The following is a 19,643-nucleotide window of genomic DNA, read 5'->3' as shown; positions in this document are numbered from 1 at the left end:
GGCACCAGCTGGCTCCGGCCCGGGCCCAGAGCATAAGTGATCTTTCCCTTCCCGAGGATCTGGGAGCGGAAGGCACAGGTGGGTCCTTGGAGACAGAAGAGAGTCCTTTGATAATGTTCTAGATGCTGATTGGAGAGGGTCCTCGTCTGCCCACACTGGGGGCACTCGGACTTTAGTGCTGAAAGTCCTCAGCAGAGTTGACCTTCAGGCGATTCAAGCTCCACCCAGCTGGAACCCAAACCCTGGGTGGGAGGGGCCGTGGGAGCTGTTGGCCCATCACCCCAAGAGCTCAGCCTGGGCACCTGGGGCTGCCTGGAGAGTGGGGCTCAGGCCCCTCCCGACTGCATTTTCCGACCTCTTGTGGGGACTTCACCAGCCTCGGGGCCTTCTGTGTGGCACACGCTGGTGTGAATTGTGAGCTCCCCCTGCCCGGGCAGTTGGGACTTGCCATGCTGGCCTGGTGATGTCATTGTCGGGGTGGCAGCATGAAGGCTGAGAGGTCCTGGTTCCTGGGGTGCCCTCTCTGCCCCTCCTTCTCCCACAGAACCACGGGCTCTGACGGCAGGCTCTCGCCAGGATGCAGCGGCTGACTGGATGGGGGATGTCTCGATGGAAAGGATTTTGACCCACGTGGTGTAGTTGCAGGAAGGGACGGCTGCCAGCCTGACGGTGGAGGAGAAAACAGAAGAACCACCCAGATATCTCAGAAAGCGCAGCAGCCTCTCACTGCCCGTGGGTGGCCTGGGGTTACAGTGCCAGGCTGTATTGACCTCTGTCCAGAACGATGCTCCGGGCCTTCAGGAAATGGCTGGATTATGTTCTGAGGTCCCTGTTTAAGAGAGAAAAACAGGTCTGTTTTGTTCTGTTTTGTATTGAGATGAAATTATACAGCAGAAAACTAAACATTTTCAAGTGAACCACTCACTGGCACTTAGTTTATTCACAATGTTGTGCAACCACCACCTCTATCTAGTTCGCAAACATTTTTTTTTTTAATATTTATTTATTTATTTTTTGGCTGCGCCAAGTTTAGTTTCGGCATGCGGACTCTTAGTTGCGGCATGCAGGATCTAGTTCCCCAACCAGGGATCAAACCTGGGCCCCCTGCATTGGGAGTGCAGAGTCTTACCCACTGGACCACCAGGGAAGTCCCCCCAAACATTTTCATCACCCCAAAAGGAAGCCCCATACTCATTAGGTACCTGGTTTCTGTCTCTATGGATGTGCGTATTCTGGACATTTCATATAAATGGGATCAGGCAGTATGTGGTTTTTGGGGGCTGCCTTCTTGGCATAATGTTTGGGAGATTCATCCATGCTGTAGCCTGTGTAAATACTTCCTTTCTAAGGCTGAATAATATTCCCTTGTATGGATAGACCACTTTGGTATATCAATGTGTTTATCCATTCATCAGTTTTTTTGTTTTATTTTATTGGGGTATAGTTGACTTACAATGTTGTGTTAGCTTCACGTGTATAGCAAAATGATTCAGTTATACATGTACATATATTCTTTTTTAAATTATTTTCTCGTATAGATTATCACAGACTATTGAGTAGAGTTCCCTGTGTTATACAGTAGGTCCTTGTCGGTTATCTGTCTTATATATAGTGGTGTGTGTGTTCACCCTAGGCTTCTGATTTATCCCTCCCAATCCATTCATCAGTTGAGGGATAGTTGTGTTGTTTTACCTTTTGACTATTTTGAAATATTGCAAAAGAGAGTGCTCTTTGAACATTCTGGTACAAGTTTTGGTTTGAATACCTGTTTTCATCTCTTTGAGTTACATACCTCAGGAGGGTAATTGCTGAGTCATACGGTTATCAGTTCGGCTTTTTAAAAATGTCTTCGCTTTGAAATGTGTTTGCAAGGTGACCGAACTGGGCAGGTCACACGGCGGACCTGGGCGTAGTTTTTCTCTCGGAGACTCAGTTTCCCTGTCTGAAAAATGGGCATCTGGAAGTTCCTGCCCCCTAAGGGGATGGGGGGGGATTCAAGGAGATGATGTGGGTGGGTGGCCAGCCCTGTGCCTGGCCCAGAGGCTGTGCCGGGCAAAGGTCAGCAGGTATTTGGCAAAAATACCCACTTGCTACATCAGAGATTTGAGGGTTTTCCACTGTTTGGGGAACTTACTTCCCTGTAGCACCACAAACATCCTCTGACTGTACCCAAGTTCTGCTACAAATAAAGGAGCCAGCCTTGGACACCGAGCCCCAGGACCAGTGGCCCGTCCCACAGATGGAATCTGCTCTCAGCACACAGGGCAGCAGGAGGAGGAGGGCTCAAAGCTCAGGATGAGTGTGGGGTCCAGAGCCAGCTGTGTCCCGTGGAGCCTGTGGGCCCTTTGGTGAGACCTGGACCTCCCTCCCCGCCCAGTTTTCTGAGCCTCTCCCAGAGGGGCGATGCCTACCTGGCAGGACCCCCCAAGGATGTGAGCTACTGTCTGTGAAAGTACCCAGCACTGCACCACCAGCACCACTGTGCTGCTGCCCTGGGACCAGGAAGGGGTGCGGGACCGGGAGAGGAGGGCGGGAGCCGGGAAGGGGGCTTCTGCAGACACGATGCGATGTGGTGAGGGCTCCAGGGCTGCCTCACGCTGCAGCTGGCTGAGACGCCGGAAGGAAGCCAGTATTTGATCTGCTTTTAACTTTGTGAACAAATACGGCCCAGCCTCTGCTGGCGGTGTAAATGGGGATGGAGACCACCCGCTGCCGGGGTCTTCCTGTCACCCCACCCGAGTTCCTGGTGCCCCTTTTCCTGTTCTTCTTTTTTTTTCTTTGGCTGCGCCACGCAGCTTATAGAATCTTAGTTCCCAGATCGAACCCGTGCCCCCTGCAGTGGAAGCACAGAGTCTTAACCGCTGGACCGACAGGGAAGTCCCCTGTTGTGTCCTCTTGACCCCATGTGTATTTATCAGCGAGCCCCTCCCTGCTCCCCAGGCGTCTCTCCGTCGTCCCTTGTCTGTTCTGGGCAGGGAGGGCTGAGAGCGTAACCTTTGCTCCTCCCGAGGGCCTGCTCCAGACTCACGGGGTGGGGAGGGCACGTTGACCTGAGGATGGGACGGGGCTGGGATCTCGCAGCAGCAAGGCAGCCAAGGTGGGAACCGGGGACCCTCCAGGCACCTCGGGTCCGGGAGGGCCCCCCTGCTCGGCTGCCCCCAGGAGGTGAGCAGCCAGTGGTCCGGGCACACGTTTCATGGGAGTCCTGCAGCGGGGGTCCCGCAGGGCCCGGCAGAGGCCTCGGAGGGGTTCTCGCTCCCTGAGGTGCAAAAGCAGAAATGGGGAGGGGCGTGTCGAGGCTCCTGGGGGCCCTGTGAGGGGCTGAGGGACTGAGGCTGGTCCAGGGGCGGGTGGCGCTTTCCGGGCTGGTGTGGCGTGGCTCTGCCAGGGCAGGGAGGACAGCGTCCGGGAGCTGCAGGCGCGGATCTGCGATGGGCCAGGTCCTCCTCTGACCTCAGGAGCCCGGCTGGCGGGGATCGCATCCAGCCTGGCTGGAGAGAGTGCAGGTGGACAGGGAAGAGGCCCGGGAAGGGGTGTGTAAACTCAGAGGAGAGGGGCGGCTTGGACCCGGCGTGCGGCTCTGCCAAGTTGACGGGTGGGCAGCGTGATGGCAGGGGCTGCCCTTGAGGCTGCGTTTACAGAGAAAGCCCAGGCTTCCCTATTGTCTTTATTGCTCAACAAATACACAGGTGGGAGGGTGTCCTGGAGCCTGGGTGGCCATCACCCAGCCCTCTCTCAGGGAGCACACCCTTGGAAGTTTCAATTCTGTGCTTACTTTGTGCGTATTTTAGATGTGATTGCCGAGGGGCTGCTAGAGATTAAGGGAAGCCGCCCTCGTCCGCTCCCCCGGTACCGCCACCCCACCATTGCCACTGGTGGGAGGGGCTTAGGAATGTGTCATGTACGTAACATAAAGTGGACCACTTTAATCGTTATAAGTGTGCCGTTCAGTGGCATTAAGTACATTCACATTGTTGTGCAGCCATCCCCACCATCCATCTCCAGGACTCTTTTCATCTTCCTGAACCAAACTCTGTCCCCATTAAAAAATAACTCCATTCTCTTCTACCCCCAGCCCCCGGTAACCACCGTTCCACGTTCTGTGTCTATGAATTTGACTGTTTAGGGACCTCATATAAGTGCAGTCATAGAGTAAATTTGTCTTTCTATGACCGGCCCATTTCACTTAACATGGCATCCTCAGGGTTCATCCACGTTGCAAGCAGATATTGGAATGTCCTTCCTTTCTAAGGCCGAGTGATATTCCGTTGTATGGATATATGGATAGACCACGTTTTGTTTATCTGTCGCCCATCGATGGGCAGGTGGGTTGCTTCCACCATTTGGCTCATGTGAATAGTGCTGCTGTGAACTTGGGTGTGCAAATATTTGTTCGTGTCCCTGCTTTCAATTCCTTTGAGTGTATACCCAGAAGTGGGATTGCTAGATATATAAGAATTCTATGTTTAATTTTTTGAAGGATTTTTTTAAACCAGCGTCGTCCTCGAGGTGTAAGAAGGGGGTGTGATCCCCAGCCTCTCAAGTTTTTGCTCTGATCCCTGGCACCCCCTGGAGCTGTTCCACCTTTGGAACCTTTCCTGGGTAGCAGGAGTGCCTAGCACAGGGGTAGTGACCTAAGTCTGAGCACTGGCGACCCTAGAAATCTGTTACAGAAAAACATTTTATTGAGCAGGAAGGGACCCCACTGGGGACAGAAAGGGCTGGGAATAAAGGAGCATGTGAACCTCGGGGCAGGGTGCATGCTGCTTGACTCTCCATCCTGTTCTTGCTTCAGGGAGCAGGTCTTCCTGGGTCTCTCTATCCTGCCTCCTGAGACCCCAGGCAGGAGGCTCTTTGGGAAGCCACAGATTGCTGCTTTTAGTTTCAAAAAACCCAGCTCCCCCCTGGTTTGTGGTGGTGGCCGCTGACAGTGGCTCAGAGCAGGAGCCCATGTGGTAAACTGCTAAGGCTTCTCTGCACCCTGTCTCTGCTCCTGCATCCTCCTCGGCTCGCACAGTGCAGACTTTTCTTTCTTCAGCTCACAAAGGGGCCCCTAAGGATTGAGCAGAGGAAAGTCATGTTTTCTTCCAGGCCAGCTTCAGCCCTGGGATGTTCAGGGCAGACTCTCATTTCAAACCTCAGTTTCGGAGGCTCCTTGCTTATGGCCATTTAGTGTGGAAGGAGGCTCCTGGCTGAGGAAGGCTCAAACAGAACGACGCAGGTTCTAATCTGTGGCAGTGGGCAGTGGGGGGACGGGGTGGGTCACTGCAGGAAGAGGCATTCGCTGCCTTAGGCAGTTAAACCATTGCCCTCTCTTCAGAATGGCTCACCAAGCAAGATTCTGTGGGGTCCACCTCCTGGCACCATGCTGCAATCGCCGGATTTTGGGTCTGGGGCAACCCAGATCTTCGTCCGACTTTTCCGGAGCGTGCTTTCTCTTGGGAGCACGTCTGGGGACTGGCTTCTCTGGTTCCACCTTTGCTGGCGTGGCCAAAGGAACATCCCCGTAGGCCCGGTAGCCACCAACCAGGCAGTATGTCTCCCCATGCCAGCCCAACTGCGTTTCTCCACACCCTCGGTTGAGGACACGGTAGTGACCAGGTATAGGAGGAGAAACGGGAGCCACTGCTGCTGCAGAGAAAATCAGAACTGATCAGTCACTTCTGCTGTACACAGTCTCCTGCCAGAATTTCCCTCTCTCATGTCTCTCCCAGTTTCTGGCTGAAGACCTTTAATCTACTTGACATCCAAAACACAGCCTTGGCCCATCACCTCTATGAGTCCCTAGAGAAGGGACACTGGCTGCAAAAGCAATTCCTAGAGCCTACGGCTGCAGCACATGAGGAAGTCTCTTCACCGTTTCCAGGGAAAACAGTAGAACCCGAAAGTAATTGCAATCATGATCCTCTCCATCTCTCCCTTCCACAACAGAGAAAACATTTCTTGCAGTCTGTCACTTCTGAGGCTTTAATGGAAATGTCTTTCAAGGTTTGGAAAAAAATAATCTAATATAAATTGGTTAAGAACCCCTCCCACCTTGGCAACCCCTCTTGGGCCCCATTTATACTGCCTGTTTCAACCACACTGAACTCTAGCCCTCTGATACTTTTATCTAGATTAGAACAAGGCCAAATACAGAGGCAGAGTGATCAGGAGACTGAGAACCGCGTTCTGGGTACCAAGCCTAGGCTCACATCAACCTAGCCTCCTGGGACACCATCTCCTCAGCCCTCCAGTCTCATTAGCACTTCAACACCCCTCTTTTTTCTTCCAGTCTTCCCATCAATATGGCACCACCCTCTCCCCTAGTACTCAGCAGCTCAGGATGGGATGTGTCTGAGGGCACCGATATAGATGTCTACATGACAGCACAGAGGTGCCTGGGTTTGAAGGTGTGTTTCAAGAGTGGCCCTCTTCCTCAAACTGCTCCATTTACCATTTGCCAGCAAAAATGCACTTGTGTTTTGTTAGGAGGCCAATCAGGAAAGGGTCTGAATGGAAGCATCCTGTAGCCCAAAGGGGAAGGCTACATTTATAAAGATCAGAACCATCCTGCACACTTGTCCAGGGATGACCTTTCACTTGTCCTCAGCAGTGAGCGCTGTGGGTCCCTGAAGGTGTCCCAGGTCACTGGTATTACTTACAGCTGGGAAAGTGCTCAGGTGTATGTGGTGGGCAAGCCCCACAGGAACATGTGGCAGCCAGGGGAGGTTGTGTGTACACCATGCCTCCTGTACAGATGCCCGGTCTCAGTGTACCTGCTGCACTGCCCTCCCAGGGAACAGAGGACAGGTTAGAGTAAATATAGACGATCCGGTCAGACATTCTCTCTCAGACAACCAAAGAGATTGGTATCTGGTGGAGAACTGGCAGGGAAGTTTCTCTGAGGGCAGCACGTTGGCATAGTTACCCTGCCATGGAAACTGTGAGAAGGCCTGTGAGGTCATCATTACCCAGTGAGGTCATATAAGGAACCTGTGACTTGAGGGGCAGGCTTCAGGAGGAGGGGCAGTTTTGTGGAGGAGAGTAGGGTGGAGGCAGAGGTACTCTGCCTGGCCCCTCACACCTGGGCCTCCCCACCCATGCCCTAGTCTAGTAGACACCCCACGTGGGGCGTGCCGGTGGGCTGGCACAGCCCCAGGGGCCCCAGGAGGGCAAGAGAGACCCACATTCTTAGATTGGCTTGAGAGGCAAGATTAACGTAAGAGACAGCTAGGTTGTATGGCACTGACCCTAAGAGGCAGAGATTTGTGTGGACTGGGGAATCAGGGAAGGCTCCTTGGCAGTGGGCCTGAAGGACAAGTGAGATTTGGACCCATGGGGAAGAAAGGGAAGACATTCCAGATTGGAAGAATAAAAGCAAAGACACACTCTCCTCGACCTTGTCCTGCCCCAAATATAAATTCATAGAACCCTCACATTTTCACAACTGAGGACTGAAGAAAACCAAGAGGTTAAGGGGCCTACCCAGTGTTACACAGGTAGTGGAGAGGTGTTCTGCTCAATGGTTAGGTTCATGTTGGTGCTCCGGATTTACAGCTGATAGGAATGTGAGGACAAGCTCATGCCATTTCAAACATTTCCAAGTGATACTGAGAGAGATGTTAAAGGTGCAAAATGAGGGTGCTGAATGACCTCACAATGTGGGAATGGTGGGCCCATTTTAATATGAAATTCAAAGCAAATTCATGACAAAAGGACATAATACAAATTGACAACATAATCATTACACTCCCCTCTCCCCTAGAAGTAAAAATCATTATAATCCTCTCTCTCTGCACCATGAAAGGATGAGATAAAGGCTCAGCAGCAGCCCCTGTGAAAAACATGGTCAACACTGTGAAGGGGTGTTACTAAGATGATTTGGTCCGACTCAGAGAAGGAAAGAGACAACTCTGCCCTTAGCCTGATCAGCCCCACAGGAAGGAACCACATTGGGGGCAGCCTTTGAGAGTTTGGCAATGAGAGAGAACCTTCTTTAGGAGGGGACTCCCTGTTGCTGACCTTGAAAAAGCAAGGATGGGACATTCGTTTACTGGGGCTGTTGCAGAGGGGATGTGCCCAGGAGGTAGAGACTGCTTGGACTACTGTTTTAGAGGTTGGGCCACCCTGGTTGAGAACCACAGCACCTTGTATTCCTAAACTGCTTGAATCAGCGGGTGCACATTAGGACAGACGAAGTCAGGCCTCATTGGAGCAGACTGCCTTTGGGAGTGGTAGAAGGTAAAATGTGAAGGGGAATGCTCTGGAGGAGGTTTGTCATGGCAGGTGGGCCAACACGAGACCATTCAGATTCTCCAAGGCTCCAGAGATTACTTGGCTGGGAGCATCCCTCTGATGTGGTACGGGGACTCCTACCTTAACAGGACCTGGCTGGGCATCTGGGGGAGGCAGAATAAATGGTTTATTAACTTAAGAGAGCGAGAGACTCACCTGGGGGGTTCCACAAAACCACTTAAAAAGACTTGTACCTGGATTCTTGAGCCAACCCTCAGAAAACTTACCTAGATCTAGAGTAGGGCTCAGGAAGCTGCACTTTTAATAAGCTTCCTGGGCAGTCCCACCACAGTGGTCCATGGATAGAGTGACCAAATTATTGTGTATTCTCGGTTGCTTTTGGGAGTCAAAGTGGGCAATGTTAAAAACTGCAGCAGGCATACGTATAAACAGGGAATATTCAAGGCAAACAGAGGTGTATAGTTATTCTATGCATGAATCAGATTTGAGAAAAGCTAGCCTGGTGGTTAAAGAACACAACCCTTGGGACAGACCAGATTCTGTCCTACTTACTTGTGTGATTTTGACCAAGTTCTTTTATCCTTCTGACTGTTTCTTCATATGGAAAAGAGCTATGGCTGTACATTTAGCACAATATTCTCTTTTGGCAAAGGTTGCTCTGGGTCCATTTGTGTTCTCTGCAACTTAATCCTTTCCGGTGTGCAAGCATTTTTAAGTTGTTTGGTGAAGTATTACATTTGACTTTCAACTGTTCACTACTTTGGGCAAAGCTTATATAATGCTGCAGAGACTAGAACATATGCAGAGATAGTGAGAGGATGTTATAAGCTTATTCTGCCAGTTTATAAAAAAGTTTAACCTTTTCTCCTCTTCCTCCGCCTGCCACCAAGAGATGAGAAAGAAGGCAGAGCCTGGAAATGCACACCAAGCAATACTTCTGTGTCAGTTTGCCTTTTATTCCTCTGCCAGTACTTCCCAGAGAGATTTCACCAAAAGTGCCTAAGCTTGCCATGGCCATTGTTGTGAAGAAAATTTCTCTCTATTGCTAGTCACATCCCCTTTTCCTTCTCCTGGGCGCTTAATGGATGTTTGGGGGCAGGAAATAAAATTTAAACTAAAAAAAAAAAAAAAAAAAGAAGGGGATGTGACCTGGGCACCGACTGGGGACACCCCCCCCCCCCGAACTGACCCAATTCCTTCTGCTTTTTTGGAGGGGGGTGGGGGCTGCCTTTTTTCCTTGCATCGGAGGATGGATTTTAGATTTGCAGAGTGCTTGGCTGGAGGCTGCTGAGCCGACTTGCCTGGAGAGGAGGTTTCAGATTTCACTGTGCAAACCTTTTTCCACACTAAGCCGGGAGCTGTGACTCAGCCTCGCTGCCCCCTCCACTCCCTCCCCTCCCCTCCCCCCTCCCTCCCTTTCCCCCTTCCCCTCTGGCTCTGAGCATTGGGTTGAGCCGCCTTCATCTCGGTGAGCCTCTAGAAGGCATGGGATCCCAGGCCCATGCCCACTTCTTTCCTGTGTTTGGCTTCAGCTTTGGGTAGAACTTTGCAGGAAGTGCCTGGCCTCTGTGGCCACCGTGTCACCAGGTGGCCAGGCCCAGAGAGGTTTTCCCGCTGGGTGTTGCTGGCAGAGGAGGGGAGAGCAAGGCCTCTCTCTCACTTTGCTCTGGTTCTGGGGAGACAGTGCCTTTCCAAATCCCCAAATAATGCACCTTGTGCTCAAGAGGAGGGAGACCCCTGTGGTGTGGGGACCTCGGGTATGAAAACCCGCAGGGTGAGAGGAAGGCAGGTCCCTGTGTGCTGGTTAGAAGCGGGAGGAGGCAACTGAGGGCTTTCTTCCCACCCGTCACACTTGGCATCGGAGCAGTCTTGGGGGGTCAGTGAAATGAGGGGTGCTGAGTCCAGATGAGCTGGACAGTGGGCTGAGCCCTCAGGTGGGATGCAGGAGGGGTGCCATCCAGAACTCAGGCTTAAAAGCATCAGTTCCTCAGACGTTGGTTTGGGGAGGTGTGTGCAGAGGGAAGACAGCTGGGTTTTTAGTTGCCAGGGAGCCTCCTCACTACCCCATGGCATCTGGCTGCAAACCTGGCCCCTCAGTCTCACCTGGTGGGTGTGAAGCATCCACGTCGGAGCCGCTGGTCCCCCTGGACACGGGCCAGCAGACCCTCACGGGGTGGGGGGGATGACTTGGTTTTGCACCAGGTTTTAGCCCGGATATCATGGAACCAGCACGTGGTTTCACAAACATGAATTCTTGCAGTTCTTGGGGTGAGCCTTGGGGCCCTGAGCCTGACCCTGAAGTTCTTACTGGAGACTCAGTGTTGACTTGACCTTGGTCGTGAGCTCAGCGCAGTCACGGGCCTGGAAATCAGGTGGCGTGCTCAGTGTTCTTCCAGGCGATGAAGAATATGTTGACTTTTTAAGATTGTTATTTTTAAAAAACAGTTCAAAGGTTCTTAGGATATGTGGATGCTGGTAATTCTGAGCTAATGGAAAAGCCGGGCCCAGAGGAGGAGTTGGGGGCAGAGGATGGGACCTGTTGAAGGAGGTGGGGAGGGCACGGCCGGCCGCCCTAAAGAGTGACAGTGATGTTTTAGAGCCGAGGGGACCTCTATCCATTGTCGAGTTCACGGGCCCAATTTTAAGTCAGCAAAACTGAGACATGGACGGCTTAAGTGAACCGCACCATCTCAGGTGTGCAGCCCACTGGACAAGACCAGAGCCTCTCGCTTCTGAGACATTCCCACCACGGCTTAGAGCTGCCCACCTGCCCCACCTGGAGGATGAGTCCCAGGTTGCAGGGCCAGAGCAGAGAGCCCCGTGGCCCAGGGGGACCATTCAGGTTCACGGGGAGTGAGGCCCTGACAGCTGAAGCCTTCCGCCCGTGCCCAGCTGCTGTGGGAAGCAGCTCCCGTGGTTGGCAAGTTTCGAGTAGGGGTTGCTGTAATTTAGAAAAAGAAGGCCTCGTGTTTATTTTATTTAAACAAGCAAACAAACCTGTGATTCCCAGAAGGAAGTGGAAGCTGGAGTCAGACCTGTTTGGAGGGTGGGGTACAGAATTAGGATTCTGCATTAACAGGGTTTTGTGTTTTTTAATACAGTTGACCCCTCCCCAGCTGTCCTTGGGGATGCTGAGTGAAAGCTAGTTAAGTGCCTTTGCAAATTCTCAGGAGGAGGAGGCAGAACTTGACCATGGCCTTGGACTGTCCTGCAAGGACAATACAAAACCCAAAGTCCAGGGGGTCTGTGGGTGATAACCCAACACAATGATCTTGGTAACTAAAGCCCCTATGATGGTCCGTGGATTAAGGGTCCATGGGATTAAGAGGTACCAGGGTGCCTCTGTGCAGCTCTTGGGGTCCTCCTGCTACACTCACCCCAGAACTAGCCTCTGCTGGGACCCTCCTGTGGACACACACACAGGCAGAACCCAGCCTGGCCTTTGCGGCTGGCACCTGAGTGCAGACACCAGGGACACGGGTGGATCGGCATGGCAACCAGCACAGTGCCAGGCCGGGTGGGGGTAGTGCAGGATCTCTGCCCTGGCTGTCTGCTGGAGTCCCATGGGAATCTTTTACAGCCACCAGGTCCCAGGCCACCCCAGGTGTCTGACTCGGTCTGTGTTGGGCCCGCCCATGTTATGTTTTCAAAGCTCCCCAGGTGACGCTGCCCTGTAGCCAGGGCTAAGGACACCTGTTAGAAGGCGTGTGACCAGCTGGGACCGGAGGTGGAGGAATGGGGTGAGGCAGATGCGTGGGAGGGAGCTGGGACTTTGGCCATGTGGGCGCCCGCAGCTCGGTGGCCGGTCTTAGCCTGCAGTGAGCACCTGGCCAGTCCAGCCGTGGCTCCTCCCGGCTGCCCACGTGGGAGGAAGTGAGAACAGCCCCGTTTCAGGCTCTGGAAGCCGGAGAGTGGCCCTGTGCTGGGCCCTGTGCCCACCTGGCCTGGGCAGTGTTTGGTGGTGGCAGTTGTTGTAAACTGGTGACTGACCTCCCCGGAGGCCACCTGTGCTGTAGCCTTGGGCTGCTTGCAGGTGAGTCACAGTGACGTGACTTAACCCAGTTGGGATGACCTCTTGGAAATCCCGGGTGCCCTTTGGAAGGAGTCGAGAAGTGGCCCTCATGTGAGATTTGGAACAGGCTGGGCCATTGTAAGTTGATGTCCCAGTGAGGGGGTCCCCTGAATTAGAACAGTTCTGGGAACAGAGCTACCAAAGGGCCAAGGGCTTGGAAGCACGTGTGGGCTTTGTGGTTTGGCCTGGGATGGGGCTGACTGCCGTCAGGTGCCTGTAGGAAGGTGTTAGCTCTATAACTAGGTACCCCCAAATAGGGAGCCTGCTGTAGCATAGGCCACTCTCTCTGCTCACAGGGACACTCAGCTGGGAGAGGCCTGCATCCTGTTTCCTGGCCCTGCACCTAGGTCAGCAGGATCAGGTCGGATCCCACAGACAAGGTAAAAGGATGTCCCTGACAGCAAGACACTGGCATTTGGGGTCCACCTTTCAGGGCCCCCTCCCGCTGCCCCACAGCTATCGAAAGCCCAGCCTCGTGTCGCCTGACGAGGGGGCTGCTGCTTCGTCCCCTCCTCGCGCTGCCGTCTTTGGCCAGTCAGTTGTGAAGGTGAGGTCAGCCTACCTGAGGCCCCTGTTCCACGCCTGTAGGTGACCGGTGGGGCATGGAGCCCCTCTCCTGGCTCTAACACAGGCTGCTTCTCTGCAACGTAGATGCACCATTCGGGACGCCGCCGGGGTACAGCTGTGCCACGGACCGGGCCGAGGAGCAGCGCCGGCACCAGGACGGGCTGCCCTACATGGATGACTCACCCTCCTCCTCGCCCCACCTCGGCAGCAAGGGCAGGGGCAGCCAGGACGCACCGGAGTCCACCAAAGTGGTGAGTCCCGGGGTGGGAGGGCGGGTGCCAGCAGTAGCAAGTGGGTCATGGGGCAGCCAACAGTCGGCAGTCAGTTACTAAAGCCCTTATTCCCCCATCTGGTGCATGGGGACCACCTGCTGGAAGCATGAGCTGGGGGATTGTGGGGCTCTGTTGGCGGGTCATGGACGAGGCAGGCAACCCGTGCTGAGGCCCAGAACTCGGCTGCCGTCTAAAGCAGCGGAAACTGGGGTGGTGGCCCCAGCAGGGTGCCGAGCAGGGTGGTGTCCGCACCCAGAGCACTGGCCCCCTTTTGCCAGAGGAGATGCTGAGATGACTCATCCACTTTCCAGGGTCTTTCTCCTGAGGTCTCATTGTCATTAATGATCCCGCCGTCACCTCCACTCTACAGATGGAGAACTGTGGCCCCGAGGTCCATGGCGAGTGCAAGCTGGCACATCCTGCAGGTGCCTCTCTCGTGGGCACACGGCTGGGGTGGTGGCGGAGCTGGTGTGCCAGCCCAGCCTGGCTCAGTGTCCTCACGCTCCCAGCGGTCCCATGGCTCAGGCGGGCACTTCTGAGGTGCATTAGGGCCCAGCCGGGCACCCCTTTGACCTGTCGGGATCTTTCCTTTTGGGCTGAGAGGGTGCTGTCCTTGGGGCACCTCTGTCTTTCTGGTCCCACTGTCCCTGAGGACAGACACCTTCCCCCTTCTGCTTAGCTTGTTTCTGGGTAATCTCCACTCTGAGTTTAAAAATGAGAGAGAGGGACTTCCCTGGTGGTCCAGTGGTTAAGACTCTGTGCTTCCACTGCAGGGGGCACAGGTTTGATCCCTGGTCGGGAAACTAAGATCCTGCATGCTGCATAGCGAAGCAAAAAAAAAAAGAGAGAGAGAAAGAGTGAGAGGACTCTGCTTTTCCCTGTGGCTGGAAGCATATCTTTTCACTGCAGTGGCCTCTCCGCTGGGCTGGCGCCTAAGCTGCAGAACTACTTCTTTCTTTTGCTTTTGTGATTTCTGAAGACCGCCGTGCTGGGCAGGCTTCTCATCCTGAAACGGGGGTGGGAGGGGAACCCATGTGTAATGCATACCTCCCTCGTGCAGCTTCTTACCAAACAGCCAGTTTCACCATTTTACAGACGAGGAGACTGAGGTTCAGAGAGGCAAAGTGACTTGCTTGAGGCCACACAGCTACCAGATCTGAAGCCTTCCCCACCCCTCAGCTGACAGTCTTTCCCTCAACTGCCTTGCCTTTTTTTGATGCATCCCCTTTCTTCCTGCGTTGTGGGTGTCACTTGGTACAGACAAGCATCCTTACGGCTGAGCCCTGAACTTGGACAGTCGTCCCTGTCCATCTATGGTCCCTGAGGGCTGTCTTCCCCCCGCACGACCTTGCTGTACTTCAGGCCCCTTGAGGAGGCTGCTCTGCCCTCCCTGTGCCCCAGGCCCTGTGCGGCTGGATGCCCACCTACCTCTCCCTGGGCTCCTGCCCTCAGACCCCTGCCACACTGACTTGGGGTTCTGCCCCCACCTTTTAGCCCCCAGTTGAGGGGCTTATCTGCTGTGGAGCCTGTCCAGATCCAGGTGCTCACCCCCTCCTGCCTCGCGGAGCCCACAGGCATTTCTCACGTTACACACAAGGCAAGAGGCTGCACCTGCTTGCCAGGCCTGGGGGCTCCAGTCCCCAGCAGGCCACCTGGCCCAGAGAGGTGTCAGGAAGCACCTGGGTGAGATGGGGACCTGATCAGAGGAGGGCTGCACTGTTTTGTTCCAGAAGCCCCGTGGTTAGGTGCTTGGAGCCCCAGGGTGGGCACCCTTCACTCCCCTGGAGACAGGCACAGCCCTGACTTTCTGGGTCCCCCGTCAGCTCTGCAGTGAGACTTCCTTCTTTCATCTTTGATTATGGGTTTGAAGACGATGCAGCTGTCACTTTCTAGCACCCACAGAAAGCATGGTGGTCTTGAGGTCACAGCTGCCTCATCCCCATCAGCCAGGGGAGGGGTCCCTGCTCATCCCTCTCTGTCCCTACCTTCCTGGGTGGGGCTCATCCCCGGCTGCCGAGCTTGGGCCCTTTGAGCGGTGAGCTGTCAGGAGGACCTTCCTGGGGACTCCATGGCAACTTGGGGGCTTGGTGGCCTCCTGGGGTGCAGGTCAGCTCCATGCATACCCGTCCCCAGGGGTGGGTAAGGGGTCAGCAGAGGCCAGGCCCCCCCCTTGCCTGGGGCACTGTGGAAAGGATGCAGGTGGCCATGTAGGGTAGATCCTGGTGACCGAGGCTGTCCCAGCGACATTCTCCATCCCTGGTCGTTCTCAGAGGTGCCTGCCAGTCTTGTCTGTGTTTCCCCTGGACCCATGACTATGCAATGCCAGCCAGCGAGTGTCAGGATAAGGATGAGGGTCTGGGCATCACCCCTGGCTGCCATCCTGTGGGGAGGCGGTGTCCTTTGTTCTGCAGCTGTGCTGACCACCACATCCCAGCCAGGAGCAGCCCAGCCCTCACGGCCCAGGTTCTGCTCCCCAACCACCCCAGGCCCCAGGGTGGGGGTGGGCCTGGCAGCTGGCTGGCGGGTGGCAGTTCTGTTCCCTGGGTCCCTCCCTCAGCTTCCCTACCTTGTTTCGCCAAACCCAGTTCATTTTTTATTTTTTATTTGTTCTTTTAGCCTCAGGGTTGTGTTGCTTTGCCCTCTCCCCTCCCGGGCAGCAGTGAGAGGAGGCCTCCTTCCTTCCTTCTTCCACTCGCCCTTTTCCTCCAGCTTCCTCCTGCGGTCTCCCGTCTGGACTGGGTGCATTCACGCGCCCTTCCCAGCGCTGGCACGTGCCGAGGTGGGGTCGTAAACATCGCTGGTCCCCGCCCTGGCCTTTGCTCTCTCTTCTGCACTTCCCCTCCACCCTCTCTCCTCCGGGTGGGGTGGGCCAGTGTCCAAGCCGAGCCGAGCCGTCCTTGTCTGCTGCCACTGGCCCGTTTGAGGCTCAGAAGAAGGTTGTAGTCTGAGGAGAGGTGCCCTCGCCCCCGCCCAGACGTTCCCTTGAGCTGGCTGCGCCCTTTGGAACGGAGAGCTGGACGGGGCGCTGTCCTGCCTACGTGCCTTTTCCGCCCGGCTCTCCAGGCCGCGGCGGTGGGAGCAGCCCCACTGACCGTGCTCACAGTAGTGGGGTTGTTCCCGGGCGCACGAGCCTTCACCCTGGACCCGCTGGGAGGCACGTGCAGGGTCCGTGCAGGGTCCGCTGGGAGCTTGCTTCCCCGAGGCGCCTCCGCTCGCGACGTGGCCTCTGTGGTCTGAGGTGAGAGGAGATGATGGGATCCCTCCACCCTGCACATCTGTGCTGATGGTGGTGGCACTGGGGGCCCAGGGCAGGCTGCATGGATGGTCCTAGACCCCAGGACCTGCTTGTCTCACGGACAGGGGTTCCCTGGAGGGGCCCTTGGAGCTTCGTAAAGATGCGGCCAAGCCAGGGCCCAGCCAGCGGTTCTGGATCCTCTCATTGGTTGGTTTATTCTGTGAGTCTTCGTGGAGCACCTGTGTGTTCCGGGCGCTGTGCCCCAGAGGCTCCCATCCTTGGAGCCACTGCCCAGCATGGCCTGGACGGGGGCTGTGGTGTGGGATGTGGGTGTCCTTTCCCCGGAGTGGCTCTAAGCCAAAAATCTGATGGCTGTCCCCCATGTGTGCACACACAGGTGTCTCCCATTCACCCACAGGCTGGGAAACCAATGACGGAAAGCGCAGGGCTGTTACGTCCCCTTCTCTGGACACAGGGCCCCAGCTGTCTGGCGCCTCCCTCGGACTACAGTGAGGCCGGTCAGCACAGGCCGGGCAGAGGGAGGGCAGCCTCAGCCTGGTGGAGCACAGGCCATGGGCACGGCCAACCTGACACCGGCTTGCCTTGGTGGTGGTCCAGGAGCAAGTGAGGGGTGTGGCCAGGAAGTCAATGAAAACAGCACTTTCATTGCCTTTGGAATCATCATCTGTTTTAGTTTCCTGGGCATCTGTAATAAAGTACCACAGACCGTGTGACTTAAACAACAGAGGTTGATTTATCCCAGTTCTGGAGGCTGGAAGTCAGCAGGGTTGGTTTTTCCCGGGGCCTCTCTCCTTGGCTTAGAGATGCCCGTCTTCTCCCTGTGTCTTCCCGCTCTGTGTGTCTGTGTCCTAATCTCCTTCTCTTGTTCTTTTTTATATTGAGGCATTGACATATAACATATTCGTTGTAGGTGTACAACATAACGATTCAATATATGTATATATTGTAAAATGATTGCTAACCATAAGTCAACATCCATCACCACACGATTACAAATTTTTTTCTTGTGATGAGAACTCTTAAGATCTATTCTTTCAGCAACTTTCACGTATACGATACAGTATCATTAACTATAGTCACCATGCTGTTCATTACATCCCCAGGGCTTATTTATTTTATAACTGGAAGTTTGTACCTTTTGATCGCCTAGTCTCTTCTTAGAAGGATACCAGTCATTTTGGACTAGGGCCCACCCTAATGACCTCATTTTAACTTGATTACTTCTCTAAAGACCCTTTCTCTGAACACAGTAACATTCTCGGGCACCAGGGACACATCGCCCCCATAACACCATCACAAGTAGGGATGGAATGTGGTCTTCCAGCCTCTTGGACCCTACCCCCTGCATCTGCATCCAGGGGTGCGTCAGCTCTGTGCTTCTGAGGCAAAGGCAGCAGAGCATCACCCCACATACAGGAGGGGCGTTTAGTAGTAGGGAGGGGGGACCTTGCCGTAGCCCACATGTATGCGGGTCCAGAGTCTGGAAAGCAGGCTCAGAAGAGCAGGTTCAAGGGACAAAGGCCCTGAACCCAGGGGATGGGGTTTCCCTTGGGCAGGTGGCCACAGCCCCCAGCCCCACCACTGTGGCTGGGAGGGAGGCGGTGCTGCCTGGGCCTGGTTGGTCCAAGGGTCAGGTGGCAGTCGCACAGAGGTCGGCGAGGCAGGTACCAGGAGAGGAGAGGGGAGCTGTGGAAGGAGTCGGGGTGGCCGTGTGGGGGGCCCGACGCCCCCTGGGCTCAGCCTCTTCCAGGACAGCCACTCCTCGGTCACGGGTAGAAGGTGTGGAGAGAGGCCTTGCCCACCCTGCTCAGCTCCAAACTGCCCGTTTCCTGGTGTCAAGACCAAGGGTGGCCTTCGGCTTAGCTGGATGACCATCCAGAATTTGCAGCGACCACAGTCGAGCTGACATGCCGGGACTCCCGTGCCTTCCTAATTTAATCCCACCTGGAACCTTCTTGGGAAGCTTGTCCTCAGGTTGACAAGCCAGCTTCCTCTCTGAGAGGGGCCGCCTCAAGCACCCTCCCCCGGGTCTGATTTTTGTCTCTTTCTCCTGCAGAGTGAGCTGGACTTGGAAAAGGGCTCGGAGATGAGGAAATGGGTCCTGTCTGGAATCCTGGCTAGCGAGGAGACTTACCTGAGCCACCTGGAGGCGCTGCTGCTGGTGAGGAGGGTGCAGGGGCTGAGCGGGCAGGATGGGCCCTGGCGAGCTCTGCTCATGCGTCCCAGGTCCCAGGTCAGCCTGGGAGCAGCCCACCCTCCCAGGATCCTCGACACACCTGTGGGCAGGCAGGACATGCCACCTCTGTGGAGGTTGGGCCTCCCCAAGGGGCAGTGGATGCCAGTGAAAGACTCGGGTACCAAACCAAGCTGGCTTTAAATTTTTATTGTTAATGGAATTTTAAAAATAAAAGCATGTATGTCATGTGACCACAGTGCACTTGACAAGTGGCGAGACCTGACACCTGTGCTGCCCCACCAGTCACCTGTGCCCTCTTTCAGCCCATGAAACCTTTGAAGGCTGCTGCCACCACCTCTCAGCCGGTGCTGACGAGCCAGCAGATCGAGACCATCTTCTTCAAAGTGCCTGAGCTCTATGAGATCCACAAGGAGTTCTACGATGGGCTCCTCCCCCGCCTGCAGCAGTGGAGCCACCAGCAGCGCGTGGGCGACCTATTCCAGAAGCTGGTGAGTGACCCGGAGCAGGGACCCGGCAGCCTCCTGGGGGTGACAGGGTGACGGGGTGATGGGCGGGGGCCAGGCCTCTCCCTGAGCCTGGTGCCACCTGCGGGCGAGGCTGCTGAGGGCACGATGGGGAGGGAGAGTCCGGGACACATCTTACTGCCTGGGATGCCGAAGGGGGGCTGCGGGGAGGGGGCACCGCCACAGCACCACTGCTGGACCCCGCGTGAAAGCAAGGCTTCCCTCCCTCTGCTGGCCCCAATGCCATCTCTGGTCCTTTCCGGGTCCGCTCAGTTTTACTCAAAGTTCCCAGTCTCCAGACTGGTCCCCTGTGGACCACAAAGAAGCCGCTGCCCTGGGAACAGGACTCAGACTCTGGGCAGGGGGACTGGGGCAGGCAGAGCCTGGAGGGGCAAGCACAGGTGGGGACAGCGGGGGTTTGTTGTACTTTATTTCATTTTTGCAGTTCTATGAATTAAAGGCTCTTGAATTAATCAAGAATTTTTTTTAAAAAAGTAGTTTGGGGAGGGAAGGTTGGTCAATAAAAGTCAGGGTCATA

At 55.1% G+C, this 19,643-nt stretch overlaps 1 protein-coding gene across 9 annotated transcripts in view; it reads left to right on the top strand.

Annotated features, from left to right (window-relative positions):
- Positions 1–19,643, top strand: part of BCR (BCR activator of RhoGEF and GTPase) — a 101,429-nt gene that overhangs the window by 41,003 nt on the left and 40,783 nt on the right. For 5 of the 9 annotated variants that reach the window (XM_061170199.1, XM_061170196.1, XM_061170201.1 and 2 more), the window contains exons 2-5: positions 12,607–12,690; positions 12,962–13,128; positions 18,462–18,566; positions 18,905–19,090. In XM_061170199.1, coding sequence (XP_061026182.1) covers positions 12,607–12,690; positions 12,962–13,128; positions 18,462–18,566; positions 18,905–19,090 — 542 coding nt within the window. The remainder of the gene's footprint in view (positions 1–12,606; positions 12,691–12,961; positions 13,129–18,461; positions 18,567–18,904; positions 19,091–19,643) is intronic. The other 4 variants (XM_061170203.1, XM_061170198.1, XM_061170202.1 and 1 more) reach the window with 1 other exon arrangement.

The sequence above is a fragment of the Eubalaena glacialis genome, chromosome 15, assembly GCF_028564815.1.
Source record: "Eubalaena glacialis isolate mEubGla1 chromosome 15, mEubGla1.1.hap2.+ XY, whole genome shotgun sequence".
Lineage (NCBI taxonomy): Eukaryota > Metazoa > Chordata > Mammalia > Artiodactyla > Balaenidae > Eubalaena > Eubalaena glacialis.
The sequence above is the reverse complement of the archived record's forward strand: the minus strand, read 5'-3'. Positions and strand labels throughout refer to the sequence as shown.